The following is a 20071-nucleotide window of genomic DNA, read 5'->3' on the forward strand; positions in this document are numbered from 1 at the left end:
AATTGTGCGCAGCTGGACAATTTCCACAGAGTGAATTTATGGATGAAACTGTTTTTAAGTAGTTATTTGCCACTTTAAATGTGTCTTTTTCATTGACTCCCATTACTATGTGGTTTCATAAAGCTCAAATGCCTTCAAGAAATGAGCACCATCTGTGTTTAATGGCAAACCCTTTAACATACCTTTTTGTCTCAGACATCATTTTTTCCAGGTTTTTCAAGTTCTATAGTACTCTTTAGCAAGGAATACTCCATGTGTTCTGCAATATGGTCCATGTCTATACCCTTCTGATCAATGGATGGGCAATGCCCATTAAAGCAGCCATTGGAACAACTAGAATGATCTAATCTGCATTGTAACATTAAAGAGATTTCCATCTCTCGCACAATGCTCTTGTACATTATTGTTTTTAGTTTGCTTCTGGAATTGGATAAAATATTATTAGCTAACTGTAATCTAGTGAAATATAAATTTACCGTGTTTTACAAAGCTTAACAAAAACAAACAAACAAAAACCCACCTTCCAATCCATCTAAAACAATTTGAACAAGTAATTATTTCAATGTCAAAGTATCTATTTGTAGTGAAGTGTATTGGGATGTTGTCTTAAAATAATAAGGAATTAAAAATTGATTCCTTTTTTGTGCCTGTGGTATCACTGCTGAACAAGGGCACTGAAAAACTCTTTTGGAGCAGGGAACCATGTTTTGCTTGGCCAGCACGCAGCATAAGCCTGATGCAGTCTCTTAGCAAGCTCCTGGACCATCAGCAAATTGCAAGTAATAATAAAAAAAGCTGTATTAGACCAAGTGGCAGCTTAGTACTTAATCTGTGAGCTAAAAAAAAAAAAAAATACAACTCAAAAGCAGGGTTGCATAATACTGGGCCTGATGCAGTATGTACTTACAGAACAGGACTGGCTCGGTACTAGTAAAAGTCAATTTGTTAAATATTCGCTGTAAGCATAGTGTTGCACAATATGTGCAATAAATTACTGCGTGCATGCATGATCATATTCTGATCGCAGAATAAATGCCTGTGTTCTCTATTGCACATTCTCAAGTGTAAATCATCAGGTTTCCAAAACTTCTTTGAAGAATTTTTTTTTCCTTGTGATTGGTTTGATGTTGAATCAAGTTCAGTCACCTCAGACACTGACAGCTAAGCCTGAAGGTGAAATACATGAGCTATGAGTCCCATCTTGATAGTGAATGTTTGCACAGCCAGCATTTGAAGCCATCCCCAATCCATTTGCTTCGAATTGCAGTCCGTGTGGCCGCAGCGCCCCGAGAAGCGGCGCTGGCGGCCTCGGCCTGCGCCTGCCCCGGGCCCGAGCCCTGCGCACGGGTCGGTCCGGCCCTCCCGCCAGCGCCGGGCGCCCCCAGAGGGACGCTGTGAGGGACGGGGGATTTACCGGGCCTGGGGAGGGATCCCGGAGAACTTTCAGAAGTACCTGCACCAGGAATAGTGTGGGCAGCGGGATTGTCCTGTAGAAATTATTGTCCTGTACTTGGCACTGGTGAGGGCACACCTCGAGCGCTGCGTCCAGTTCTGGAGCCCTCAGTTCAGGCAGGAGCTTGAGGTGCTGGAGAGTCCAGAGAAAGGCAACGAAGTTTGGGAAGGGTCTGAAGCACAACTCCTGTGAGGAGCTGATGAGGGGGCTCGGCCTGGAGAAAAGTAAGCTCAAGGGAGACCTTATTACTCCACAAGTACATAAAAGGAGGTTGTTGGGGTAGGGGCTGAACTCTTCTCCCAGACACCCAGTGAGTACACAGTCTTAAACTACGCCAGTGGAGGCTTAGTTTAAGGAGGAATTTACGCAGGAAGAATTTCTTTCCAGAAGGGGTGATTAGATATTGGAATGGGTTGACCAGATTAGTGGTGGAGTCACCGTCCCTGGAGGTGTTTAAGGACAGGCTGGACGTGGCCCTTAGTGCCATGGTCTGGTTGACACGGTGGTGCTCGGTCACAGGTCAGGGTCGATGATCTCCGAGCTCTTTTCCAAGCGCAGCGTTTCAGTGCCCGGCTCCCCCGAGCCCCGCTCTCTGAGGGCGCGAGTGCCCGGATGTGCCGCCCCGCCTCCCGCACGTGCGCTGCGCCAGCGCGCGCGGCTCCCCCGCCCCGCCCGCGGGCCAACCGCCGGGCGCGCGCCCGGGGAGGGCGGTCCCGGGCGCAGCGCTCGCGAGAGGAACATGGCCGCGGCGGGCCGGGGTGAGCGGGGCCGCGGGCGGGGGGCGCGGGGCGCGCGCGGCCGGGCGCCCCTCACCGGGGCCGCGCCTGGCGGGGCGGCCGCGCTGCCGCGGCTGGAGCGGGCCGGGCCGGGCCGGGCCGGGCCGGGCGCTGAGAGGGAGCGGCACCGCCGGCAGCCGGCCCCGGGGTGGGCTGCGCGCCGCCCCGCCCGCAGAGCCTTCTGAAGGAGGTTGAGGGGGGCGGGAGTGCCGAGAGCGGCGGCCGCCCCCTCTCTGCCGGGGGCGGGCAGGGTCCCCGCGAGGCCGCAGCCGGGCACGGGGAGAGCGGCGGCCCCCCGGCCCCGCCGGGCCGCTCTGGGCCCCGGGCAGGTGGAGGTGCCGGTGCCCGCGCCGGCCCGGCCGCTGGTGGATGTGTCCCGTGTTGTTATTTGCCAGTAAGGAACGCTCGCTCCCGGGGGAGCTGCGGGGCTGCAGGGCAGCAGGGCGGCGCTGCGGGCCCGGCCCGAACCCTGCGGGCGGTGAGATGAGAGCGCCTCGCCCGGGGGAGACCCGAGCCCTCCGTGACCCCAGTCGTGCAGCTGCAGCGGAGATCACTGGGCTGTGAGAAGAGCTGCGATCCTTAGAGCAGCGGCTGTTAACCAGTTCGACTCGTTTTCTGCGACATGCGTGGATTTAGGTGGCACTTGGTTAATCCATTATAGCGTGGTCAGGCATTGGAATAGGTTGCCCAAGAAGGCGGTGGAGTCATCATCCGTAAGGCGTTTGAGAGACGATGTGCGCTGGATGATGTGGTTTAGAGGTTTCGGTGGCAGTGCTGGGTTGATGGTTGGACTGGACGATATTGAAGGTCTCTTCCAATCCTGATGATTCCAGGATCAGCGTTGTTAACGAGTGTATCCACAGCACCTGTGTGCACAGATCCACATCGCGGGTGCAGGTCGCTTGGCTGACACTTGCGACAGTGACATTCTTTGGGACGCGGGGAGCCAGGTGGAGAGCTGTGCTGCCGTGCCGTGCCTTTCTGCCAGCCTTTGTTCCATTTCTGTGGGTTTTGTATTGGTGTGCAAGTGTGCAGGGCGGAAAACTGCTGTTAGTCAGTCTCTGTGCACTCAAGAGATATCAGGACTTCTGCCTGCTGCAGGCAATTGGCTGAAATAAAGACTAGAGGATTTTAAGTGAGTAACTTGTTTAGCTATGAAGTATCAGGAAAATTATCTTTTTATGAATGTTTTGAAAGCACCTCCATAAAGTCTGGTATGTCAATATGTCTAAAATACTTAAAGCTTAAACATCAATCACCTTTTAAGAAAAAATCCAAGATTACGCTGTCCTGTGAGTACAGCATGTTCTGAAGTTCTTGTTTATGGGAAGGTGTTCACGCTTCTTCCTCATGCTGCATATTTTCCTTTATGAGAAAAAAATGCCCAGGTTTTGAATTAATTGAGATTTTAAAGATTTCAACAAAGGCACAGCTGGCATTTCATAAAGTGATTCTATTAATTTGTGACATTTTATCTTGTTCCTTCCTAAACTTTTTTTTCCAGTGTAATTACTTAGAGCAGATGTGACTTTGTGGTATAACTTAAAACTTGACAAGATTGCTGTCTGGTAGTGACATCAGTTATTAAGCAAATAAAAATACCTGGAAGCTGAACATCCTTAGTACATTATCAGGAGTGCAGAATATCTTTCAGGATTTGGCAGTATTTGGACAAGTGTAGAAAACGGAATTTAATGATGCAAATGAGTTTTTAGAAGCAGTCATACAATAACATGAAAATCACCTTTATATTTACCTTTTGTTTGCAAGATTCTGTTGAATTATAAGGTAGTATCAAACGGCTGTAATAGTGCGTGTTAATACAGAGATATTCAGACAAGTTTAGTGGTTTTTATGCATAAAATACTTTAAAAGTTGGAACTTTTACTTGTTAGCCTAGCAATGAAATTAGGTAATTGATGACACGATGGATTAATGGAATATTGGATAGGGAATATGCTTAGTTGAGGTTTGGGGGTTTTTAAACAGTGTTTAGATTACTGATGAAATGATTATTGAAAGGAAGAGGGAATATATTTTATCATAGGCCATTTATTTTTGTGGGCCTTTTTGGCATTTCTGCCTTGTAACCTCTTCCTCTTGTGTGTTTTGCTTTGGTTTTTTTACATGTACAGCTTTTAACCTCTGTCACTGACGTGTACTGAAACCATCAGCTTAAACCTTTAAAATAATTAAAAGTAGTCTGTTAGGATTCATCTCTGGGATCAAAAGTAAAATTGTGGGGCTGAGCAACATCAGGGATGTTCTAAGTCTGATACCTGTGGATTCAAAGCCAAAACTGGAAAACTCCATTAGTGTTACTGTATGAAACAGCATTTGATAAATGCCAGACTTGAAAATAACTGTTTTTTTAAAGCATTAGCTTTCTGTTGACTTAATCATATGTGTCTGTATATGTATATATATACACACACAGTCTAAAATATTCTAATAAATGACATGTTGATGTTGGAACAAGTGCATTTGAGCTGGTGACATAGCAAAAAGACAAAATGTGAATGTGAACAGTTTCCTTTTTTTGTAAACATTCCATTGTATTGGAATTTATAGAAAACTAAAATGCATTTCTGTTGTATAATTGGCACTTCCAAGTGTGAAGACTTGAAGGAACTAGGGCCAAGTTTGTGTATTGCAGTTGAGTTAAAAGGAGCAGATTATGCACCTCTGGTACTGCTGTTCTTGCCAGAAGTAATTGGAAAGGCAAATATTGTCTTAGAATTTGAGCAGGAATAGGTGCTAAAAGATGCACATAGAGTATATTGAAGTCACTTTTTTCCTCAGGATTTTAATCTAATAACACACCTTTACATCTGAAAATTGCAGAAACTGAGAAAGCTGAACTAGTATTCTTAAGGCTTTAATTTCTCAGGTAGAACAAAAAATGTAACTTTTTAAATAATGAATCCTTGAGACATCTTTGTGATTTTTGTTTTTCCTTTTTGCTTTCCAACCAATCAGGAATGTGCTGAAACAGACACTAGAAGGGTGCTAGAGATAGCAGGTAAGTGCAGTATTTTAAAAAATTTAAACTCTTTAAATAAGTTTTTTTAAATAAAGCTGCTATGCTATTTTTTTAGTGAGTAGTGTATCCCTTTAAGTTGTGCTTAAGGTTTTATAATCCTGTTAAAATGGAAGATTTTCCTGGAAATCTGTTCCTGTACAAACAGAAATTTGGTTATATGTAGTACTTGTATTACATAAACTTAAGAGCAAGTTATTGTGATTTTATGCTTTGGCCTTTGATATGAGTGGATTTTAATCACCTCTTAAGATTATGACTTAAATACTTATATGCTGATTAAACAATATTTTCTCTTTTTAAAGGACTGTCATGCTTGCAAGCCTTCACAGATGTTAGCTGGTTTCCAAATGTGAATAGTTTTGATATTAAAACTTCAGCCTATAGAACATTTTGTTTACTTTTAACAGTTTTTCTGCAGTGACTCAGGCTTGTACCAGCACAGCACCTCCAGAGAGATTCCAGACCCTTTGTGGTTTGGTTAAATCAATCCAGTTATTGATGAGAAAAATTCTCTCAAGGGGGATCACCAAGGGTGTTTAATGGCTGCTGATAGTGCTGTTTCAGGAGGTGTTAGGAAGGGAAGTCAAGCAGCTTAGTAAAACAAGGGAGTTGGGTTATATTGGCTAACACATTTTCAGTCCTGGAACTGTGTGCTTCTGGAGTTAGCTGGTCCCTAAATGGTGAAAATTCTGATCCTGCCCTTCCCTCCTCATCTTCAGTGTGGGAAAAAGAGGGTGGGACAGGTTGCCTGATTTTCAGGATAACCAAGACAGAGCATCAAACTTAAAGCCTCTTGATAGTTTCCACTGAGGCCTCCTAGATGAACCAGAGCATTGGTTCCACTTCTACAGAAAAAGCAGACACTGCACACGACTGACATGGCTAAGAGTTGCTCCAGAGACTGGAAGAACAAGATGTACAGAACTGGATATACACAGAAGGGGGTATGTATCTGTAGCATTGATGTATCCCAGCAAACCCCAGAACTGTGTTAGGCAAAAAATCCTAACTAGAAACACTTAAAAAATCCCAACTAGAACACTTAAAACCTGCACCATGAAGAGTAGGTTTGATTAGACTTGGCAAACCAGTTCACTTTGTGTCCTTTTTAGTAAATCTACAACCTTTGACTCTTACTGTGAATAAATTTGCTGCTTTTTTAGCTGCATGTCCAAAAAAAAAAAAAAAAAAATGAACGACTGAAATTAAGACTATTTGCACTTGACAGCCATGAATGTTTCATGTTTGCTTCTTCAAATGAAGAAATTATTCTTCTTTTTCCTTACTGTCCTGAGGATGGAGAACCAGTATTTCTGGCATTGTTTTGAAGCATTTTTAGCACCTGAAGTTCAAGAGCCAAAATTGCCCAGTGTTAGTTACAGAATGCAACTTTGTTCAAACTTTCCTTTTGTGGCAAAGATTGATGTCTACCACAAAAATTTCCATATCTTGAAACTCCAAAGTAAATGCACATTACAGAATTTATTGAAGTGTTCAGATTACTGTTATTAAATCCAGATGTTAATGTAACAGTTTTGCACTTGTGCAATAAACTGAATCTCTCTGATTGTTGACTTAGTAGAGAGTATTTTAAGATTTCATATTTGGTCTTTGGATTAAACATTAATTAAATGTTTGAAAAGGGGCTTTTACCTGGGCATGGTGCCAAAAGCAACAGAGTGAGAGAGAAGTCCTAGTTATACTCAGTTTTGATCTTCACACCAACTACTGAAACACAAATTAACAAAACAAAAAATAAAGACAAAAAGGAAACCCACAGTTTTTTATCCTTCTAAGTGAATTTATGACATAGATACTCCTAGTTACATACCTGAGAAGGACATGCAGTTATGTTTGTGTTTCCACATTTTGTGTCTAATGCTAGAAGCCTGCTGGAAGGCTAGGGAACAGTTGCTGAAAACTTGTTTACAAGTTCTAGAGACATTAAAATTAATTTCTTAGTCATTCTTTAAATGTAAAGGAGGTAGCTCATAAAAATTCAGCAGAGAAACTCATGATTAGCATGAGTTCAAATTGTTAGCGTATTCAGTGAAGTCCAGTGAAATGGTTCTTACATCTCATGTAGAGGCAAATTTCTCAGTATTTCCTACACGAAAAAGGTAGAAGAGACACAGAATTCTAGCTGCTGAAATTTGTTTAATTTCATTGCTGCAATGCTTAATTTTGTTCCCCATATTTTTAAAATGGAAAATGTATAGCTTGGTAAAGTTGCAGTCCAGCAAAGCTTTAAGCATGTGTTTCTGACACTAAATGGGTTGCAGAAAGTTGAACACGTGTTTAAGGCTTTTCATGATTTAGAATCCCTGTTAGTAAAGCTTTGGGAAGGTAATGTTGTGACACAGGCAGAGCAGTGTGTGTGACAGTGTGTCTGTGGTGGCTGTCTCCTTACAGTTCTGTAAGGACTGCTGGTCCTTACTGCACCTGCACACAGAACTGCACTGCTGCAGGTCTGTGTGCAGGTGCTGTCCTACATTGGTAGGGGTTCAGTGTAAGGAGGGAATTAGGGGTTTGTACCTGGGTGTTGTCTAAGGGAACACCTGATGTCACTGTTAATTTCACATTGTGTTTTTAAAATGCTGCGAAGTGTGTTACTAGTCCTTCTGTAGATTGTGCACTGGCCATCTTGGCACATTTCCCTTGTACGTGAGTGGCTGGAACTGTGAAAGCAAAGGAGTCTTTGCACTTTCATAATCTTCCCTTGGTGCTCAGGCAGGTGAGAGTCTCAGGATTGGTGTATTCTGAGAATGGAGCTTGCTGAATATACTGAGATGGCTATACAGAAACTAATGGGGATCTCCCCATTCATTAGGGTTGGCCTGAATTCTACCATTTGTGTGTTATTTTAGGAGTTTTTAAATGGACTAATAAATCTATCTGAACTATTTTTGAGTGTGTTTTTTCATTATATATCACTTGGTACATGATTTTTTTTTTTTAGAGTTTCATCTTTAAAAATAAAATTTTAAACATATTTTTCCATGAAAAGTGCAACTAAGGTACCCAAAAAGAAAGGCCTTAATGTTTTGTTAATGTTTTTACTGATGTTTCTCAGTATGTAATTTCTATTTTTTTGTACAGCTATACTCTTTATAAATATACTCAATATATTTATAAGGTTTTTGTTAAAGACTTGTAACCTGTATGAATTAGCAATTTATAGAAACAACTGGAAACCTCACCATGTTCTACTTAATGTTTTCAACACTAATTTCATTTGCAGTGTCTGGACTGCAGAAGGTTTTTAATACCCAGTTTATGAGGGTAGAGCTCACTTATGCACTTTCTAGTAAATTCTTAACTAAAGAGAAGTTTCTTTATTTTGCAATCTTGATTATTTCTGAATTTGTATGGGTTAATTACAGTATTGCTTCTTTATGTTAATGTCAAATAATACAGCAGCACGCAAATACTGTCAGTTTTTGCAAAATATAAACTGTCTTTATGGGAATTATTAGTCTTCCAATGTGAATCAAGCCCTAAATAATTGTCTCTAGACAGTTTTTACCAACTTTCTTTGCTTCTATGAATAACTGAGTGTAATTTGTGATTTCTTCTGTAATCAGATCCTCCCTCCTCTGCCAGATGTTCCACCCTTCCTCTGTTCTGCCAGTTAAACCATTTGATGATTTTTTACCAGGTCCTGCATTAGAAGCCTAATTTTAAAAACTTGTCATGCAAAATTGGTAACAGAGAAAAGTGGAATCTCTTGGAAAGGCTGAAATGCAGGTGGTGAGAACCTGCTCTTGCCGTAATTCATCTTTACTGTCCTGGGAGTGTTGTGGGCAGGAGCACAGGTGGGAATGTGGAGCCAGCCCAGCCCTTGGACATGGGGGATGGGTAAAACACTGGGACTGCTTCCCTTTGCTGCAGAGTAAACCACGCTCACAGGAGAGCCTTGGACACTGTTCTACACCAAATTTTCCTCAAATACCTGGGGCAGCTGGAGCCTGAAGGTGGTACAGAAGAGACTTCTGTAGTTTCTCCCATGTGCCTTGGGGTTCTTGGCACCAGTAGTAGATTTTGGAAAGCCTAAGCCAAGCCTTGTGCTGGCTGAGGAACATGTTCAGGAAAAGGTTATGAAAGAAGGATGGTATACAGAGCATTTTTGATGGGTAAAGCTGAGTTGATTTAGTGATAGATGGAGGATAGAAAAAATAGAGAATTCAAGAGTAGAAATCAGGAAAGTGGGTATTGAAATGACCTGGGAAAAATAGCTATTGTCTGACACTAGAAAAAAGAACAATGAAAATAAACGAAGGGAAAAATTTATTTGGCTACAATATTTATATTGGATACCAGATTAATTAATATCTGTTTTCATCACATGATCAGTATTTTCCAACAGAGTTTCTAATAAAGCTTTGTAGTATCATTTTGAAATATACTCAAACTAAAAGAATTACAGAAAGTAAATGTGTGACAGCTGCTAAGTGCAGAAATCTGTAATCTACTGTAAACAATTTTATGTTACCATCTATTTCTTACTTATTTTTAAACAAGCAGCATTGTATGAAATGAAATATTGGAACACAATAGTTTAACAGATAAGACTTCTTTGAAACTGGCCTTAGGCAACATAAACTCTCCTGACCCAGAGTTTCTGCCCTATTAGTCTTTAGCTAATTTCAGTAGGGAAAATGGAATTCAAGATCATTTTAGCTTTGGAGATCGTGAGAAATGGGTTCTTAAAGTACTGAGGGCATGGACTGTGGATTATAGCATTAAACTGTTTAGAACATCAGAGTTTTCAGGCACCATACTAATAACATACTTTTTCTGATGATTTTAGGATATGGGTGTTGATCTGGAGATTAGGCTTCATCAGTTATGATCTTCAATCTGTATTTATAAAGAAGCAATAACTTATATTCTTTCCTGTGGTTTTACTCTGTTCCTTGTTAGAAGAAATGTGTTTGATTTGAAAAGTAAAAATTTGGCTTCTGTTAAGTGAAGAGTCTAATTTTGTCTTTATCAAATTATTTATTGTAGTGTTAGTCATAATACTATGTGTGTGGCATATCTTCATGCTTAATTTCCAGTGTTTAGGAGTCTCAGGGCTAGGATTTTGTGGTTTGTTATGGGATTTTTCTTCCTGGAAGTCTGCTTAACTGCATGGAATTCAGTATTCTTTCAGTCTGCATCCTTGTTGTTTCTATTAAAAAAACCCCATGACTTTAATTCTTAGGAAGATGCTGTAAGGTGTAAATCTAGTACAAGTGATATAATTGCATTCAGATTGTGACCTTTTGTCACTGCTATATAAAAAATGAGGCCACATGGGATTAGAAGTAAGAAACAGGAAAGAATATTGTAGGTGAACACTTGGTCAGGTAAAGAGTGCACAGTAAATAGCTGCTGCTTGAGATGCACCACAAGTTGGTTCATATATTTTATAAATTAAACATTAATGTGTCATCTTCTAAGTTTTCCTTTTGTCCATTAGCAGATTTAATATTAAAAGTTCCATTTTCAGAAGTTGGGAGCAACAAGTTGACTGGTTCCATGGGAGCTAATTCAAGTTCTTGTTTGCATTGTTAATACCTCAAAGTAGCTGTGTTGGTCCAAGTCAATATGCAGCAAAAGGTTTGTGAGTGAGAAATTTTCTTAGCTCTCGTAAGGTTTTACATAGGGACTGCTTAATTGAGGACCTTCTGCACATGCCACTGAATTTCAGCTCAAGATACAATCGTTCTGATTTTTGCAAGATCCCCTAAATTGAAGTTGCTTGTAATCTCTAATTACACTTACCTTATTTTGAATTAATGTCTAATTAGCACTTAGTTTCTTGCTGAATGTAAATAGTGTGTTAAATTCTGTCCAATAGAAGTTGATTGTATTTTTTAAGACACATTTAGCACCAAATATTACAATAATAAAATAATTACAATAATAAAACTTTGCTAATCTCTGTAAAGTGTGTAGATATAAAAAGAAGCAAAATATAGATTTTTCAAGAAATCTCATGTCCTAGAAGTGATTGTGCAATCTTCAGTCCTGCTTCCGATAGGAGGCAGAAAGCAGCATGTTCAACTGGAGCCAGTCCTGCAGTTCCTTCCTCTTTGATTTGAATCCTTGTGCTTTCCTTGTTTTGTACAATTCAAGGGCTTGGTTTGCAGGCAGTAAAATAAACAGAATAGCACCTGCAGCTTAGTCATAAATGGGAACATCTCGCAGTATCCAAACAAACAAATTAAATAATGGAGTCATCTAACCTTTCCTGAAATGCCTTAAGAACTTTACCAACATTCATTTTTAAGATATTCCACTATTTTGGCTATCAAAGGTCTCTGAACATATAGGGAAAGATTATAATCCAATTCAGTGCCTGAGCTATTAAGTGCATTTATTATACAAAAACAAACACTTGGGTTTTGACTTTTTTTCCTATGTTGGCAACTTAAATTGTATAAATAGAGTCTTCTGGCTACACAGAAAATCATGGAGTACATGGGACCTAATTCCTTCCACAAAGTCATAGACCAGAAGAACTGAACTTGCTTTTGGGCTGGTTAATCCGAGTTGATCTCACAATTACTCAAACACTCCTGTAAAGCACTTCATATTAAAACTGAGATTAAGAACTTTGGGATTTTTATTAACTGGAATTCAAGTAAGTAGCTTTGGAAGTCATATGTCACTATGTTTCATTGTAAAAAAAATATTATGTAAATATGTAGACATTTATGAGGGTGAGAAACTAGGAGCATTATTTGTTTGCATACCACACTAATGCAGATAGCTGTAGTTTGGTTGGTTTCTTTGTTTCTTTGCCTTGCTAAATTTAGGTATAAAACTGACCTTGTGTTGCTTTGTAAACTCAACCCAAATGTATTTGTTGCCAATGTTAATGTCAGCTTTTTAAATCCGAGTATTAAAGCAAATTTAGAATATTGACAATCAACATCATCTTCACAGAGTGAAAAATAGGAATGCCATGTTTAGGTTTTTCTGACTATTTGCACACAGCATATTTCCATATACAGTAACATCTAAACAAGATACTACTTCATGTTTTGCCTATCTAGTTTTAAGTATTTTATTAAGGTCTTAATTTTAATAGAGCTAGTGAAGATATGTGCTATGACAGCTTTGTATTTATTTAATGCAGTGGAACCAGCTGAACCACTTAACGTTGCCTTAAGAGGAGCATTGTTTATTAAGAATATCCACAGAAAAGATGAGATTAAATCAAATTATGTCTGTTCATATGGTGATTAATAGTAAAAAGTTGTTGAGGTCTGAATCCTTCACTTACAACAAGTTATGGGTCAATGTTTTCTGCACTTCAGCTATTGGGGCCAGAATTCTGGTTGCTGCTGAGTGCTCAGGCAGCAGCTCTTGGGGAAGATGGACTTAGTTGTAGATTAAATAAATAATTGTCCTCTCGTGATTCAGAGTTTTCAGCACAAATCTTTATAAACTCTGCTGCAAACACTGCAAGTTAGCATGGCTTCTGCTATGTCACTAGAAGGTAAATTGAAAGCTGTCCTGGGTTATCAGGGTGGGTTAATGGATGTTTGCCTCCATGCTGGGTCTTAAACAGCTCTCCAGACATGAGCATCTCTTTTGCAGGGAGGAATAGCAGAGCAGTTCAGACTTCTCCTTAAAAATGGAGGTTGTTGACTGTGTGGTGCCTTTAAGAGGCAGTTAATTTTAGACTTTACTTTTTGTTTGGTCCCTTAGACAGATTTATTGATTTTGGTGCACACTGTGGAGTTTCTCAGCTGTTTCTTAAAGGAAGATGACGTAGTTTGAACAGTTTTATATAATAAGTAAACAATTTAAACATCACTTTTGTCTGAAGGTGGGGGTTCTGTTTCAGTGATGACTATTGTGCATATTGAACCTTTGCTTGTTTTATTTAAAATATTTGTAAGAAGTTTAGCATTTTGAACAGGTTCTATTATTATAATTTTAAAGCCCTTGAAATGTGAATACAGAAGATATTTGTAATATTTACAACTACTTAAAACATTTGAAACCTGAAGGTATTTAAACACTAAGCTTCACAGCATTGCAATGAGGTAGATTCTTTCCAGTGAAGGTTTATGTGTCATCCAGATTTCACAAACTCATGTTTGAACAGGTTAGTTTGAGAAGGCAGTAATGTGAGAAAAGAATAGATAAATCATCTCTATGGCCCTGCACAGCGACAGGGTAGGCTTTAGTTTCCCCACACTTTAATGGAGCTGTGGGAGGTTGCCTTTATTCCTCACAGCCCCACACTGCAGGGTAATTCATTTGCACTTAGCAGGGCTCAGCTCCCATTACCAATTACTGTGATTTTTTTTTTCCCCTGCCTGGAGGTAGCAGTGGAGGGAATGTATCATCAAGGATTCTACTGACTCATCCCCAGCCTCTGTCCAGGTACAAGTAATTCTCTGTACATTACCTCATGGACAAGGTGCATTTACTACTGTAGCTTATTCATTTTTCATTTTTTGATCAGTCCAAAGACTTAAGATTTAAAGACTTCCTCTGAAGAATTAGTAAAGAGAATCTCAGTATAGCATTGTCATCAAAATCTGCAGAAGTGTTAAAAGAGTTTCTGGAGGTTTTTCAGTGTCTGTTCAGTGGTATTAATTTAGCTAGAGCAGACAGTTACAAAAATTTAATCTCAGTTAATTATTAAAAGTGGACATTTTTCTGAAGTATCAACCAGCCCAGTCCTGTTTTTTAAGGAAATGAATAGTAATAGTGATTTTTTCATGATGCTTTATCCAAGGTGATTACTCACAGTTAGTCAGCTGCTGATATTTCTCATATTTTTCTGCTTTTGTATAATTACCTTGATAAAAATAGCTGTATGATTTAAATCCTTATTGCCCTGTGTTTGACCACAAAACTTAATTAAGTTTATCAACACCGTGTTTCAACTGTAAGATTGCAGTTTCTCCTTCATTGTGGTAATGAAATGCCAGTTCCCATGTCCAAGTTCCGTGCTGCAGTAAGGAGGTGTGTGTACCAAGGGAGCCAGCCCAGCAGAGGTGAGGCTGTGCCTGTCCCATGGGGGCTCGTGCCCCGCAGCCCTTGCTGCCTTTCTGAGCTCCAGCAGCCGCTGTGGCTGGGCTGAGGAGCACAGCCTCCCTTTGGTGTTGCTCCAGGAGCTGATGGAGATGGAGACTGCAGGAAGCCATGACTTGTTTCTGTATTTCTCTCTACCCTTGCTGATAGGCAGCATGGTGAGAGGAGCCATCCTTTAAAACCCTGCATCTCTTCCTCTCCTTGCAGTGGGTGTTCCGTCGCAGGGCTTGTCTCCGGGAAGTGACTCCCGCAGCTTCCAATTCCCAGACTGTTCAGTGAGCTGAATGTTCCCGACTGCTTTGTTTATGTTCAGGCCTGACGTGTGTTGATCCTTGGAAGAAAGGAGAGACTGAGCATTCCAAGGGTCTGACCATGGACTGGACTAATTTGTAGCCTAGGAAGGAAGTTTGCTGTAGGCTTGTGTAGGCATAGGTAGGGTCTGCTGAATTCTGAAAGCACAATCCTTACCCTTCATGAGAAGGGAAGGGGAATTGCCAAGTCAGTCTCAGATTGTGACTTCTCACATACTCTCAGGTCATTAGTGCCCACTGCTCAAATAGAAGGAATATTTAAAACTATAACAGCCCCCAAAGTCCTTATTGGCCTCAGTGTCAGAAATCACTGTTCCCACTGCACATATCTCCAAGCCTTTCCAGGCACTGACTGGAAGACTAAACATGCAATGGCCTGCCTTGGCAGCTGTTAGATCTGCTGGATCTCACACTTTTAAAGGATCTTTTTTAGTATTTTCTGATACATTGAAGAAAAAGGTAAGAAAAAACAAACTGAACATTTTACATTTAGAGTATTTTCCATTTTACATCTTGATTATTCATTTGAGATTCTGGTGTAATACAAACTTCTAGAGCTTTAAATTTTACTGAGTTTTACAAATGGAGAAACTGTGTGCTCATATTCACACCATGATTTTGTAAATCCTGGAGCTGAAATTGCTAGTATCTGATGATTGTTAATTCAATACTGTACTGGGTACAGTGACCCACGTTCCTTGCAGGTGTGAGTGAGTGAGCAGTGTTAATGTCAGCCAGTTGTCTTGGCCAGAATTTGAATGCACTGTCATTCGTGAACTGTTATTTTCCAGCAGATTGCTAAAATAAAAGCTGATTTACTACTGAAGCGTCATCCAAATTTCAGAGCTTGTGCCAAGTAAAATACCAGTTCTGGTGTCTCAAGTAGCAGGGAAGTATAAGATTATAAGATTTTTCCAAGGAAATAAATTTTGTCTTTTGAAGATAAAATGTTTAAAAATAAAAGGAGCATTTGTCTTCAGCAGTTAAGAAGATAGCAACCACCTACAATCTGTGAGAACACTTACATAAGGCTCATACATTGTACAGGAGTTCTGGTTTCCCAGTGCTGGAACGCTGTTCCTATGTACTTGTCAGGGAAATGTGAACCAAAGCCTCCTAGCAGTGCTGATGGAGATTCTATTTTGATAATGTATTCTAAAGGCTAAGTAGGAAAATAATTTTTTTCTAGTTTTCACTTTCCTACTCTTAAAAATTTTGCTGAATTCTATGTTAAAAAAAAAAACCAAAACAACAAACAACCACCTAGCTGTAATCATTTAAGACTATTGGAACAATTCAATAATGTGATTTTTAGTTTCTGGAAATAAATTGGTATTATGCTTTCCAACAGTTCATAAGCAGAAATGGTTTTCATACCTAGCAGAGTGATGGCTCATGCAACTTGAGGTGTTTTAGTTGCAAGGAAAAGAGGGAAATCCCTTGAGTGACAACTGATTTTTGTCAGATCAACCTGGTATAAAGGTGCTTTCTTGGATTATATTAAGTAGAATTCTGAAACTTTAGTAGAATGGATTTTTTTAAATTGTATTTTCCTGTACATGTTTTTACTTTTGAGTTTCATTTATGTTATTATTATACTTTGTGTATAGGTCTGTTCAGTTCAGGGGTTACACAGATAATGGTTACCATCTGTAAATGCAGATGGCAGATCTGAAGTAATTCTTCAGGATTGAGGAGGCTTCAAACAAATGAGAAAGGGGAGGTAAATTGTTATCTTTAATATAAAATATGAGAGTGTCATGGGCTTTACATTCTAAATCAGAGGTTTCTGTTTTGCACATGGTTGCTGGATAAAGTCTTTATTGTACAGGGTTTGATTTTAAACAAGGTGATCAAATGTTTTCTACTACTCATTTTCATGTTTGAATTGTTAATGTACAAACAGTTGGTTATATTAGATACATCAGAATGAAATTACTTTTGAAGACTGAAAATAGATGGGAGACATTCTGCATATCTTTAGTTGAGTTTTATGTGAAGTAAATGCTATTGGTTGTAGCCTGCACCAGATGCTAAAGCAGTTGTATTCGTGTGGAGCAGTTAAAATGAGTGTGCTAGAAAATGGTAATGGTTTATTATCATACATGCAGCAGTGTAAAAATACATTTACAGAGATGTTTACAGATGTTTTTTGTCCTCATTTATTTCTTTTTTGTTTGTTTAGAAAGGTATTTATAAAAGTTATTTTTAAGTTCCCAAATTAGTTATTTCAGTCAATAAGGAAGACTCTATGCCAAACAAAAACTAGTAATTTCATGGATGCCAAGTTCAGGAGTTGTCTTCAGAGAGTTGAACAGCTGAATTAATTCTTTATTAGATTCTAAAAAAACAAGATATAATAATCAAATTAATTGTTTATATTTTATTATTGCAAGTCTTCCATTTGTCATCTTTATAGTATTTTTTTGAAGTTCTGTTTGTTGATTCAGTAAGGAGCTGTAAGAATTCTAATGTATCTATGCCAGATGTTCATGATGTAGGTCACTATTTTTTTTACTCCCTACCAAAAAACCCTGGAAATGTTGGGTGGGGATGTGTGTTTTCCTTTTTGGGGAAGGTTAAGAGAATTTGTTTTTTTTAGCTCAGAAATATTTCTGTAGTCTGATACAGCAGCAGTTCATAAGTAATAATGAAAAGAAATGGGAGCAAAATGTGATTGGAGAGATAAGTAAAGAATTTGAGGAATTTAGACTTTCTGGGAATACTAGAGTGTCTTTTGTTCAAAGATTACGTAGCAACATAGCAATAGGGTTGTTCTAGTGTTAGAGGATTATTTGAGAACATACCTGGGTTTTTAGCAGCCTATCTAAAAGATTAAGGAAAAGGGAAGTGCAGTATCTGGGACTTCACTGTGAATTGGAAAGCTTAAAATTAGGGTTAGCGTTCTGCACTGGAGAACTTTGGATTTAGACGTTTCCTAATGATGACATTCATGTACTGTTCTGAAACCACAATGAAAATAGGGTCCTGAGAGTCATGACCAGCGGGAAAAGAAATTCTGTGTGAAGTAGGTGGGCAGAGCATTCATACTGAGGTTACCCAGAGATGGTGAAATCACCTGCTTTGGAGACTTTCAGAAGCTGACAAGGCAAGTTCCTGAGAGCTGGTAATCCCATGAGATGGGGGGATGGACTAGATGACCTCCAGAAGATCCCTTCCAACCTGATCTATTAATGTTCAAACCACGGATCAAGCACATTTTGTGTGGGAAGTCAAACTTGTTTTGAGTTGTGCTGCTGTGCTACAATCAATATCATTTAATTGCATGCTGTGTTCTCAGTTGGATCTGGACAATAAATCCACATTTCTGTACATTCCTGAAACAAAAATGAAGATATGGACATGTTACCAGTTCCACAGTGCGTTGTAGAAGTGAAAGTCAAGCTGGTTTTATTCAAAGCATGATGTTTACTTATCTGTCATGGGGAAAAAAAACTAGTCAAAGCTAACCTGCAGCATAACAAATGCTTTAGTACAAGAAGATGTTTCTATTAATTTCATCTGATTTGAAAGCATGAGTACAGCTCACGTGGCTTAATCTTTTTGAAAAGTGACTCCAAGGCAACTCATAACTAGTAAATTCTGGATAAAATGCTGTGAATATGAACAGATAAGCAGCTAAATTTTCAGTTAAATTCTGCTCTGGAGAGACCTGCTTGGTTAATAATGTACTTAATTTGTATGAGTGAGTGGGAGTTTGAGGAGAGTGTAATGTCAGGAAATCGAGTGAGAGCTGAGTAAATTATGCTTCTAGAAGCTAAGAACAAAGAAAAAAAATCTTGCATAACAGTAAGTTAATGTGTCTTCATTTAATGTGAAAACTCCAGTTGGTAACTAGGGAAAATAATGAAAAATATGCATGTAACCATGATAATTGTTCTATTTAGGTTGTATATCAAGCAGTACTTGCTTATATTTCTTATTTTTCAACTCACACTTTCAGAACATGATTCTCTGCCCTTTTGTAGTGTAGGCCATTCTTTGGTGGTCATGATAATTTTTTGTCATCTTGGTTTTGAAATATCATGTTAACACTTAAAATATTTTGGTATTGATCATTGAAACATATATTGCATTTTCAAAATTCTGAATACACACCCCAACATGTGGTGTTTGTATTCAGAATATTTGAAGTTTAGGGCTGAGTATGGCAAGCAGTTGTGTTTCTTAAGAAAAATAATTAAAAATTAACAAAGAATCTCACAATAATAAGACATTTCTTCATTTTTCTGAGTTGGATCTTCCTGAGTTGTTCATATTTCATATCATTCAAGTTTCCAAGAATCCAGGGATAGGACTTCATTGATGTCCATATTGATTTATTGAAATTTTAATGACTTGATAGTTCTGTGAGGTATAAAAAGCCTGTACCAGTAATTCATACTTCTGTCTCTCCTTACTGTGGATTAAGTATTACACTAATGATGGAAAGGAAGGATATAGTAAATTGGGACTTTTCTTCAACTATTCAATAAGTAGCTAGTGTGCAGCAAAATTAATTTTAAAATATTCATGGCTAAAAGCCTTGCTGGAGAGACTGAGGATTGACTAGTTCTGATACAGTCCTTTGGTGGTGTGAAGTCCTGTGTAAGTACTGACATTGATTTGGGATCTGAAAGAGAGTTGTGCGGAGCTTCAAAATATTAAAAGCCACTTGTATGTTACAGTACACATAACATAAATGATACAATGCACATTAACATAAAGCACAATATATTAATTTGGCATTCTCTAATACAAAGAGGGATATTGGGAAAAAGGGATGTGCAGATATGCGGGTGGGGCACAGGAGCTTCTGGACATCCACCGTGAAGGTTAACACTGGGTGATTTGTGTCAGCATGAGCAGAGAAACTCCTGCTTTCTGTTAAATTGCCTCTGACTATATTTTTGCCAACCCCGTAATATTTGTGGGAAATCAGTAGGTAATGTCCATTTTTGTGAAGCTGAATTCTGCGTGCGAAGGCCAGATGTGCGGGCAGAGCAGTGTGCGGAGCGCGTGTCGGTGTTGGCGGAGCAGAGAGTGACCAGCGCGTTGTTCCCGCAGAGCGCCGAGGCTGCCCAGGATGGAGCCCGCGGGGCCGGCGGACGGCGAGGACGAGCCCGGGCCGCCGGCGCGCCTGGCGCCCAGCCCGCACAGCGAGGCCGTGGCACACGAGCTGCGGGGGCTGTCGCTGCAGCCCAGCCCCTGCCTGCCGCCCCTCACCGAGCGCAAGAATGGTGAGTGAGGGAGGGAGGGAGGGAGGAGTGGGTGCCCGGGCCGCGGCGAGCGCCGGGCCGTGACCGCTCCTGCCGCGCCCGGCGCGGGTGCTGCGGGTGTCGGGAAGCCGCTCCCGGAGCTTCATCCAGGGCAGCTCTTGGAGCAGCAGCAGGCGCCCTGGAGCCTAGAGCGGAGCTGAGATTTCTCAGTTTTAGTTTAAAAG

At 39.9% G+C, this 20071-nt stretch overlaps 1 protein-coding gene across 3 annotated transcripts in view; it reads left to right on the forward strand.

Annotated features, from left to right (window-relative positions):
• Window positions 1-2177: 2177 nt before the first annotated feature.
• Window positions 2178-20071, forward strand: part of MRTFB (myocardin related transcription factor B) — a 67152-nt gene continuing 49258 nt past the window's right edge. For 2 of the 3 annotated variants that reach the window (XM_021545782.4, XM_021545785.4), the window contains exons 1-3: window positions 2178-2211; window positions 5209-5251; window positions 19696-19868. In XM_021545782.4, coding sequence (XP_021401457.2) covers window positions 19715-19868 — 154 coding nt within the window. In that variant the 5' untranslated portion in view covers window positions 2178-2211; window positions 5209-5251; window positions 19696-19714. The remainder of the gene's footprint in view (window positions 2212-5208; window positions 5252-19695; window positions 19869-20071) is intronic. The other variant, XM_085592388.1, reaches the window with a different exon arrangement.

This window comes from Lonchura striata, chromosome 14, assembly GCF_050655825.1.
Source record: "Lonchura striata isolate lonStrDom1 chromosome 14, ASM5065582v1, whole genome shotgun sequence".
Classification (NCBI taxonomy): domain Eukaryota; kingdom Metazoa; phylum Chordata; class Aves; order Passeriformes; family Estrildidae; genus Lonchura; species Lonchura striata.